The following is an 11,131-nucleotide window of genomic DNA, read 5'->3' on the forward strand; positions in this document are numbered from 1 at the left end:
GGCTCAAAGGAATGGACATTTCCTCATCGCTAGAACTTTCTCTACTCGTACGTAGTTATGAACTTACCTGCCCTCAGTCGGAAGTGAAACCTCCCCCATGGAACGTGGTTCGAGTTCTCAGGTCTCTTAAGAGACCTCCGTATGAACCAGGCATCAGATCGCCACCTAACCTGAAAGACGGTATTCCTGCTAGCTTTGGCCTCGGCCAAGCGAGTCAGCGAACTTCATGGTCTCTCGTATGACATTGCTCATTTAAGGGGATGGGGGGAGGTAACGTTCAGCTTCGTCCCTGAGTTTATTGCTAAGACTCAGAATCCAAGAGTAGCGGATCCTCGATTCGACTCCTTCCGGATTTCTAGTCTCCGTACTATAACAGATGACCCAGACCATCTCTTACTATGTCCAGTGAGGAGCTTGAGGCTGTACCTCAAGAGAACAGCCGCAGCCCGTCCTCGTGTGCCTGCACTATTCGTCAGCACAGGAAGGACCAAGAGGAGGGTCACCAAGAACACCATCTCAGCATGGATTTGCAGGGTTGTTGACCTGGCACTGAATCCAGACCCTCCTCCGTCACGTCGCCCCAGAGCACATGATGTCAGGGGCATAGCTATATCCCTGGCCTTCAAAAGAAATTTTTCAGTGACGCAGGTTCTTCAAGCTGGGGTGTGGAAACGTCAAACAACGTTCACATCCCACTACCTGCAAGACGTGACCCTCAGGAGACTTGATACGTTCTCTATCGGTCCTGTGGTGGTTGCACAACAGCTGGTTTAAAACCTCAAGCTTCTTATTGGACAAGTAGCAGAAGGTCGAGGGCATTGTTACCCGGTTTTAGTCTGCATGAATGAAGAGGTTTGACTGGCCCTTATTCTTTTTTTCATCCTCCCCTCTCTTGGGGAAAGCAGCATCCTGGGTTCTTTGCATAGCTAACCTCAAACCACTGCAGGTAAACCATGCTTCCTTGTGTTCCTAGTATTAACCCTTTTACCCCCAAAGGACGTACTGGTACGTTTCACAAAAGCCATCCCTTTACCCCCATGGACGTACCGGTACGTCCTTGCAAAAAAATGCTATAAAAATTAGTTTTTCATATTTTATGATAATTTTTTGAGAAAATTCAGGCATTTTCCAAGAGAATGAGACCAACATGACCTCTCTATGACAAAAATTAAGGCTGTTAGAGCAATTTAGATAAAATATACTGCAAAATGTGCTTGGAAAAAAATAACCCCCTGGGGGTTAAGGGTGGGAAATTTCCAAATACCCCGGGGGTAAAAGGGTTAAGATTAATACTATTACGTCCCCATACCCTGACGAGGTGGTATTGGGAAAGTCCTAGTCTATAAGTTTCCATCTAAAGAACTTCAGAACAACATTCTAGGACGAGTCACACTTCTTCTTACCTTCACACACAGCTTGCGTAGGCCGCAGACCTTGCGTAGCAAGGTTTTAGCGAGGTGCAGGGACTCCTTATTTCTTAAGTGCTACACACTCAAATAAGGAGTCCCTGGTCAAAGCCAAAAGCCAGACGGGCTGGGACGTCCACCCTTCCTAGTGTGTGAGTCACCCCTATTAAATGGCGTGGTTTATATTCCAGTTACGGAACAAATGACAAATTCGTAGATAATTTGTATTTTTCCTAACTATACAAACCTTAGCTATTTAACCAAACTTGCCCGCCAGCCCTATCCCTCTTGAAGTCCTACCTCCAAGCAAAGTGAGCTCAAGCACAGGTGTGTGAGAGGGGGGAGGTAGCAAGCTACCCTCCCCTACCCCTGCTAACTAGCGGTGTGGGTAGTAAACCCATGTTAAAAATTAACGGCTCGTCATTTCAGCTACGCCGAAAGTAATACCCCTATTAAATAGCTAAGGTTTGTATAATTAGGAAAAATACAAATTATCTACGAATTTGTCATATTTGCATAAGTTTCATGATATATTTATGTTTGAGAGTACAGTCTTGGGACTTTTTGCTCATAGGTAACTGCTGAGGAATTGATGGAGCTAGCAGCTAAAGCTGGAGAAGTTCGTTATGTGCGTCTTGGATTGGAGTGTAATGGAACTAAAAATGCATTAGTGGAGTCTTCTGAGCAACCTTTTAATAATATCAGCGCTGAAAATGCATCATCAGGAATTCATGGGACAGCCCATCAAGTAAGTATTTTAATGTGTGATGTAAAGTATGTAGAACTTCTAGTTGTTCTTATGCAAATAGGTTTATAATGGTTGAGAGAGGGATTTTGTTTGCAATCAGGGACAGGTACGTTTACTGCAAGGTATATTTGTTCCTTCCTAGTTTATGGTTGTCCATTGAATCGATGACGAATACTGCTTCCTTAAATAACTGGTGATGATGATTAAATTAATGTTGTTGTCGCTGATGCCATTGTACGCGACTGTGCAGACCAATCCTAGAACCACAGATTCAACCACACATCTGGCAGGTTCCTACGCATCCTACAAACCCTCGTTCTTTATTTAGAGATATTAAAGTTGGATGATGAGCAGCTATCCTACCACCGATTGGAAAGGGGCTCCTATTGTAGACTACTCACTTTCGTTTTGGCCACTTTCTAGTACTGTACGCATGTACAGACAGCTCCTGACAAAAATTTGTAATTTTTTTTCTCTTTTGCTGTAAGTGATGGAGAAGAAGTAGTTGTATGGCTAGGAAAAATACAAGTTACTTTTAAAATGTTTTATTTTATTATTGTTAACTGTAGCTTTTATTATGTTAGCCGAGTGTCATTTTTTTCTGTTAAGCCTACTACTCTATGTTTAAGTTTATTCTGGTTCTTTTCCTCCATAGTGAATTAGACTATACTGTAGCTATTTTCCTCTTGTTGGAAATTTTGTGCAATATTGTACAGTGTTGAATCAACTATTATCACAAACAGACAATGCATGGAAACTGGCCGCACCCCAGATATGAATAAAAGAACCCCAGTCCACAATGGCAGTGGAACAATTGCCCTAGGGGGGGGGGGGGGTAGGCAGTTACATCCTACTGCAGGGGGTGCTGAAGATCTAAGAACTAGAAAAGGCCACCTTAGAAAATAGAACCTTGCAACATATATATAAGCTAAAAGAATTAAGCTTAACTCTGCATGAACTTGAAGGTGTTAGTTATATTTGCAATTGATGAGAGATAATGTGTGTGGGAATGCGTGATTTTTAAGGTAATGGCCTGATACAATAGTAGTTTGTTCCAACACGGAGTACTTACCTCGAACTACTGTCTTAGGAGTATCTGGGATCTCCTCCCAACCGACCAAAATTTTGTGTAGTTTACCCTACCTCCGTTTTCTATGCGGGGGAACCTCTGGCGGAGTGATACGCGCCATGAGGCGACCCGGGGTCAGAGAGCATGCTCACTCAGGTCTTGACCTCCAGCAAGTTTTCTGGTCGCGTCGTGATATCTTGCTGCGCTGTCCTTACCCAGTGCGACCCTTTGTGTCCCACGCTAGCCTGATACAATAGTAGTTTGACCTATCTCCCATTTTGAAGTCCTTATCAACATCAATGGAAAAGAGAGAGAGATGCTTGGGTCATTTTAAAGTAAAATGGGTAGAATTAATATGATTTTCATAATGGAGAAACAATTTTCAATTGTTCACTTTTTTTATTTGGATTATCTTTTGGCGAAGCTGGAAGATAATCCAAATAAAAAACCCCAGGTTTGTATTACGGGAAAAATACAAATTATCTTCAAATTTGTCTTTTCTTGTGTTTGTAGCAGAAAAGTCATATAAAATATTTTGACAGATTTTATAAAAAACTATTTAGGCTTTACATTCTATAAGTATTTATAGGATTTTTGCTTTTATCTCAACATTAATATACGTTACTATAGTGTTTAATAGTTGAATTGACATCGTTTCTCTTTCCAGAGTGAACAACCATTCTTCCACTGCAATTATCAAGCCCTAAACCAAGAGCAACGAGGCAGCGCAGTGAGAAATTGAGGAAGCCATGAGGAGAGTCAAAGAGGCCCAGAACTTTATTGCATCGGCCATTGACCCCCGTCATATCTTTTTTGGACTCCTCCAAGGAGGAAAGGTCATGATCTAGATCACGGTAAGTCTCTCTCTCTCTCTCTCTCTGACTCCTGAGTTTTTATGTATTGATGCAGAATGATATCAGAGCTAGTTTACAAGGTGAGTTCTCTTTGCCACCATGAGGGATCCATTGTCTTACCATTTGACACTGTTTTAGTATTGCATAGCTAATGCAGTTCTCTAGCTACTGATCTTACTTGATGTCTTTGCTTTTCACTATTTCCTCAAGGAACATCTAATTTATAGCACAAAGTATGGGATGTCCGAGTGACCTAAGTGTGGAATAGACATAATGATATAGTGAAACCTCGAGATACGAATGTTTCTTTATACAAAAAACTCATTTTACGAAACGACATACGAAGATTTCTACGCCTCGTATTACGAAAAAATACTCAGGATACTAAATGAAATTTTGTTGTAAATTTTAAGATCATGTTACTTGTAAAACAAGATTCAATCTGTGAAAAAAATCATCTTACGAAATCCACTCCAAAAAGAATCAATTTTGTATCTTTGGGTATTAATGTGTTTGTTATTTTCTCTACTCAAAGTATTGGTATTTCTCTCTCTCTCTCTCTCTCTCTCTCTCTCTCTCTCTCTCTCTCTCTCTCTCTCTCTCTCTCTCTCTCTCTCTCTCTCTCTGTATTTTAGTAAGGTCACAGTAATAAAGTTGTGCTATGCTTGGCAGTGTATGAATTTTAAGGAGCAAGCAAGCCTTGGATTCATTGGGCGTCGAAAATCAAATGTAGAGAAACATTTAGGGAACAAATAGACAATAAAATGATTTCTAAGTCTTTCTATTTGAGGAACAAAAAATGGAGAGGTTAAAGAGTTTGGAATTAGCCTGACAAGTCAGGTAATATAAACCATAATGTTTTCAGGTTAATTTTACTCTCCTTCCAAATACCACAACATTTCTGAAGTTCTCATCTTGTCAGTGTATCTGATATGATTATTTGTAACAAATTGGATCTGCAAAGAAACAGGTACTTCACCCTATAAGTGTAGTCTAGCTTAAACCTTGAAAGGTTTAATTAGCCTAGCCTAATCTAAAGACGTTTCGTTACCCTCGCCTTTGAATCGCATGCCATTTGTACCTTAAAATTATTCCTTGATATGTCTAATACAGTCTTTTATATTAGAAGGAGTTTACACGATCAAACTTACGTAGACCACGACTACCTGAGTAGCTTACTACTTGGACAAGTTAATAAAGTGAATTACTTACCATGGTTCTAGTGGACCCCAATATTTTTTCAGACTTGACAGTAATAGGAGGGCTTAGAAGCCCTGTAAAGGTAGAATTTTGTTGACGAATTCCACAAAATTGATAAGGCAATATGTTCTCAATCTGTATCATCTGTAGTGTGATTACAGATACATTATATCTACTGTACATTTGTAGCTTAATGTTATTGGCCACTTTGAGACTACACAGCCTACTCAGGGCATAGAGGCTTTCAAAGCCAGCTAGTATAAACGAGTGGTACAATTCTAGATTTGTCACTAAATTCATGAAGTAATATTAAATTTTTCAAATTTCTTAACTATGCTAAGAATACCTCAGTACCTGGTAATAAAAGATACTCTTCTTTGTTGGCTTCTGGACGTTGTGTGGGGCTTGACATGTCAAGCAGTTCAAATAAGGGATTTTGACAAAGGAAACAATCTAAACACAACTGGCAGGATACGCTACAAGAATAGGAATGAAGCGGGCGGATGTGACGTCAGTCAAGATGGCGGACAGCTATGGCTGCCGTTTGTTTACGTCGCGAGGTACAGTAACAGTAATGCAGGAGGATAACCTTGCAACGGCTCCTCCTATAACTTGCCACATTTTCCCCCTCGAAGCGTAAACGCTATGTGGGGTGCAGATGGCCATGTGGCGTGTCAAGCATACGTCCCCTGTTGATATACGATATCCTAAAGGGAAACCTTTAGGGTACTCGCGCCAGAAGTTAGAATTCTGTGAAACCTTTAGTTTAATTCTCTGGGAATATCTACTGTAGTCATATATACCCTCAGGAAGCTACTGAAGGACGTCATGGCCATCTCACCCAAAAATAGATTTTTCGCTTCGCTCAAAATCCGTTTTCTGGGCGAGGGTCCTGTGTCGCCCAGTGAAATGCTCCTTAAAGCACCATTTCTAAGGTATAAATACTGCTAAATATACCAGAGAAAAAAGTTGCATGGAATGCCAGGAATATACCCAGCTCGCTCACCCTTATAGGGTGTCGGTATAGTAACTGGGGCGTGTTAAAACCACTATCAGAGGTCCCTTACCAATTAGTCTTCTCCTTTCTCAACATCCCCCGTTACTACGAGGTGCCGTTCTATGGGATTTTATCAGATCCTTTGTTATCGAAACTACTCCTACCTCGAGACATCTCTTGGAACTTGGATGGGGTTCGTAAATTCTTTCCTTTAATTAGAAAAAAGTCTCAATTGTGTTTAAGGACTTTTAACGTTAGAGATCTTTCTGGTAGCTCTTGCATTCTGGCAATGTTATATTTTCCTCAAATGGAGCTATGGGTAAAAATGACCCCTTTAACAAGAGTTTTAGGCAAAGAAGGATTTCAACACTAAAAGTCTACCTTGACATTTCCAGTTTCCTGCTCTCAATTCCTTCATTGAGTACAACCTGGATGAAAAGACTTTTTGTTAAGTCAGTAAAAATGTCATTGTCTAGATCTAGAGCAATGTTAAGAAACTGTTTTGCTTTTTGCATAATAGAGCCATCTCTTTTTTTTTTTTTTAGTGAAGACTTTGATTATCGGGTGGCCACTATAATCTAGGTGGCAACTTAGTTTTATCATTATCAAAGGTAACAATGCCTTTTTGAAAGATGGAAATTCCTTTGGATGCCAATTTTCAGGTCCTTTGGTTGCTACATGGGACATCTTAAGGAGATCTATCTTGTGTAAATACTCCCTTTGATGGTATGATGTTGAATTTTTGGGAAACAGGGATACACTTAGTTATGTATAAGAGAAATACCTGATTATTTGTAAGCATTTTTCTTAGAATTCTGCTTGCCTGGCCTCTCTCACAAGGGATGTCCTAGACGCTCGGACACTGAATCTCACTTGTAATGTTCCCACTGACGGTAAGATTGCTAAATGGTGTCTTATTTTGCCCATCACGTGAAAAGAATAACCAGATTGTCACTATCCTTGAAGCTGTAAAGAGTTTTGTATCAGAATTGTCCTTTTTCTTTCGATATCTGCGTTTTCCTTAGGTGGGTTTTCACTTTACCTGTAGATTTACAACCATCTATTTTTAGCTTGAGAATATTGGATAAGATTTATTGAAATAAAGCAATTTTTTCAAAGAATTATTATTTCAATATTTACTCAATATTCATATAAAGAGCTTCCCACAATTTAGTGGGCTGATAGTCAAAGTACAGTACAGTATTGTAAAGCTGAATTTTCAGAACAGATGCTATTTACAAGACCCCTGTCGGTCGAAGATTGCAATCACTCGGGACAGACTAGCTTAAAAACCCTGTAAGATGTTTGTTTCTTTCGTCAAGCTAGTGATAAAAAATTGGGGAAGTACTGTATTAAAATGATTTTTAAATCGAAAACTTGATTTTTCATAAAAGGGTTGGGTTTAATCATGTGAAATAATGTTAGATTTGATAGCTTCCCATTCTAGAAGTATGTTTGATGGCAATATGTTAACATGCTAATTACAGCTGTTGAAAATGTATTTTGAAATATATTTTAGTACTTTTTGTACTTACAGTATATCCATATACACAGAAGGAAGTAGGTGACGATTTTATTTTAGGCCTTCCATAATTCGACGAAGAATACGTCGAAAGTCGGAAGATTACTCTACGTCGTATTCTCGTTCTTTCATAGAACACGGTCGCACTCTAGACGACGTTCAACGTCCGGGTCCAGAAGTTCTAGGTCTAGGAGGACAAGATGCAGGTCGCGTCGCAGGAGTCGCTCTCGATCACGCTCCAGGTTGATTATATACCAAGTGTTCATCTATGGTTTTATGTATGCGTGTTTATGAATAGGTAAAAGCAAACCTTTCTGGCCAGGTTTTCTTTATTTCAAAAAAGCTTCCCGAACATTATTGCTGTTCCTCCTCCTCTGGAAGGGACAGCCTCAATCCCTGAATGGATGTAGGGGGAGGAAGAGCAATCGACTTCAGTTAGTATTGAAAGACTTGATTTGAATGTAGTTCGCTATTAAGATGTTATTGTTACAGTACAACATAGTAGTGGCCATTTTGGAGGTTTTCTCCAACCAGTAATGACAAAGCTCTACATAGACTCAAATTAAAAAGGGCCTTTATTTTATGATGCATATGTGGTACTGTATAGTTTACTGTGTATTATACTCACAATATAATACACAGTACGCACACAGTAGATATATCTAGATATAATATCTACTGTGCGCAAATCTTGTACCATAATATACATACATACATATACCAAGGGACTTCCCCCAATTTTGGGGGGTAGCCGACATCAACAAATGAAACAAAACAAAAAAAGGGGACCTCTACTCTCTACGTTTACTTTTGGTAAATCCACAAATAGTAATCTTTTAGTTTATATTGCATAGAAGTGTATGAAAGAACCAAACTGCAAATAGGAGAACAGGAATTCTTTATATTTTTCATTTTATTTATTGTCGAAGATAATTCTTTGGGAGCAGACTAAAATAGAGTAATATTCAGTCACTTGAGGTGATAATAGCACACACTCTCCCTCTTCCTGTCACTCTCTCTCTCTCTGGGTCTGAGAGGGTGGTGATGGTGGGAGATTCTCTTTCTCTCTCTCTCTCTCTCTCTCTCTCTCTCTCTGGGTCTGGGAGGGTTGTGATGGTGGGAGATTCTCTCTCTCTCTCTGGGTCTGGGAGGGTGGTGATGGTGGGAGATTCTCTCTTTCTCTATCTCTCTCTCTCTCTCTTTCTCTCTCTCTCTCTCTCTGGGTCTGGGAGGGTTGTGATGGTGGGAGATTCTTTCTCCTGTCACTCTCTCTCTCTGGGTCTGGGAGGGTGGTGATGGTGGGAGATTCTCTCTCTCTCTCTCTCTCTCTCTCTCTCTCTCTCTCTCTCTCTGGGTCTGGGAGGGTTGTGATGGTGGGAGATTCTCTCTCTCTCTGGGTCTGGGAGGGTGGTGATGGTGGGAGATTCTCTCTTTCTCTATCTCTCTCTCTCTCTCTTTCTCTCTCTCTCTCTCTCTGGGTCTGGGAGGGTTGTGATGGTGGGAGATTCTCTCTCTCTCTCTGGGTCTGGGAGGGTGGTGATGGTGGGAGATTCTCTCTCTCTCTCTGGGTCTGGGAGGGTGGTGATGGTGGGAGATTCTCTCTTTCTCTATCTCTCTCTCTCTCTCTTTCTCTCTCTCTCTCTCTCTGGGTCTGGGAGGGTTGTGATGGTGGGAGATTCTCTCTCTCTCTCTGGGTCTGGGAGGGTTGTGATGGTGGGAGATTCTCTCTCTCTCTCTGGGTCTGGGAGGGTGGTGATGGTGGGAGATTCTCTCTTTCTCTATCTCTCTCTCTCTCTCTTTCTCTCTCTCTCTCTCTCTGGGTCTGGGAGGGTTGTGATGGTGGGAGATTCTTTCTCCTGTCACTCTCTCTCTCTGGGTCTGGGAGGGTGGTGATGGTGGGAGATTCTCTCTCTCTCTCTCTCTCTCTCTCTCTCTCTCTCTCTCTCTCTCTGGGTCTGGGAGGGTTGTGATGGTGGGAGATTCTCTCTCTCTCTGGGTCTGGGAGGGTGGTGATGGTGGGAGATTCTTTCTCCTGTCACTCTCTCTCTCTGGGTCTGGGAGGGTGGTGATGGTGGGAGATTCTCTCTCTCTCTGGGTCTGGGAGGGTGGTGATGGTGGGAGATTCTTATTTTAGTAGAATTTTGTTCCATTTGTTTTTTTTTTTCGATGCCACAACCTTTTTTTCTAAAATATTAGAAAAAAATTCCCTCTGAATATCATTCAGAAAATGAATGGCAGCTGGTGAGCACTGGACAGTGGCCGGGCTTCCGACTTCCCTTTCTTATATTTCCTGTTATTATTATTATTATTATTATTATTATTATTATTATTATTAAAATTATTATTATTATTATTATTATTATTGTTATTATTATTATTATTGGAACTAACCACCCATTTCCAATTCACCAATCAAAGCTGTCCTCCTTAATTCAACCAATGATATGTTGCCTCGTTTCAATTTCTGTTTCATACCCGTAAAACTCATGTTACCAAATGAAAGATGAATTCATCACTTTTAGAATTATTTGGATGAATTATGTTAGACAAATTGTTTGGGACGATGTTGAAACATCTATGACCTTTTTGGCCCTGATTGCAAACAACTAGAGTTGACTAACTACCAGGTATTTAATAATGTTCCTTGGTCTAGACCATTCTTGAGGTAAGATACACCGTTATGTAATAAATGTTGACATATATAGAGATAAGTAGATCTTCTCTTACTGTATCTTAAACTCATCATAGATAAGCAAATAAAAACTATAAAATCTTGCAAACGCTTTGAATTACTCAGAGAAAGTTTGGATGTACTCCGTTACTTACAACTTAAAAATGTCCAGCTTAAATGAACTTTTCTCTCTCTCTCTCTCTCTCTCTCTCTCTCTCTCTCTCTCTCTCTCTCTCTCTCCTAACTATTGCCTTTTGTGGCTATAAAACCCCTTGCTGGCAAAAAGCGTAAGGCACAAACTAAAAACAAAATAAAGGAGTAAAGTATGATTTCATAGACCCATAAAACTTATTCAAATTTCACTGTATATAATAAAAAAGAACATTGCAATAATTTTCTCTTCTAAAAGAATAATAGTGTAAATTCATTAATTACCACAAGTGACTTATTTAATCAATGATTTGAGAAAGAAAGAAAATCTAATTTTGGGAAATATAGAAAAGTGATCAGTGAGACTAACGGTCGACATCGGAAGAGGAAATACTTTCAACGCTTTGTTTAAATTATTATTATTATTATTATTATTATTATTATTATTATTATTATTACGTACTCCAAAAGGAAAGCAGTTACTGTGTTTAGGTATTAGTTCCTAATGTGTTTT

The 11,131-nt window shown here is 39.9% G+C and overlaps 1 protein-coding gene across 7 annotated transcripts in view; it reads left to right on the top strand.

Annotated features, from left to right (window-relative positions):
- The window catches only part of LOC137633951 (elongator complex protein 2-like), a 281,330-nt gene that overhangs the window by 18,848 nt on the left and 251,351 nt on the right, over positions 1-11,131 (top strand). For 6 of the 7 annotated variants that reach the window (XR_011042378.1, XM_068366206.1, XM_068366208.1 and 3 more), the window contains 2 exons: positions 1,981-2,154; positions 3,891-4,077. Coding sequence is in view for 2 of the 7 variants with exons in the window: in XM_068366208.1 (XP_068222309.1) it covers positions 1,981-2,154; positions 3,891-3,965 (249 nt within the window). In the remaining 5 variants the exon portion in view is untranslated. The remainder of the gene's footprint in view (positions 1-1,980; positions 2,155-3,890; positions 4,078-11,131) is intronic. The other variant, XM_068366204.1, reaches the window with a different exon arrangement.

Source organism: Palaemon carinicauda, chromosome 43, assembly GCF_036898095.1.
Source record: "Palaemon carinicauda isolate YSFRI2023 chromosome 43, ASM3689809v2, whole genome shotgun sequence".
Classification (NCBI taxonomy): domain Eukaryota; kingdom Metazoa; phylum Arthropoda; class Malacostraca; order Decapoda; family Palaemonidae; genus Palaemon; species Palaemon carinicauda.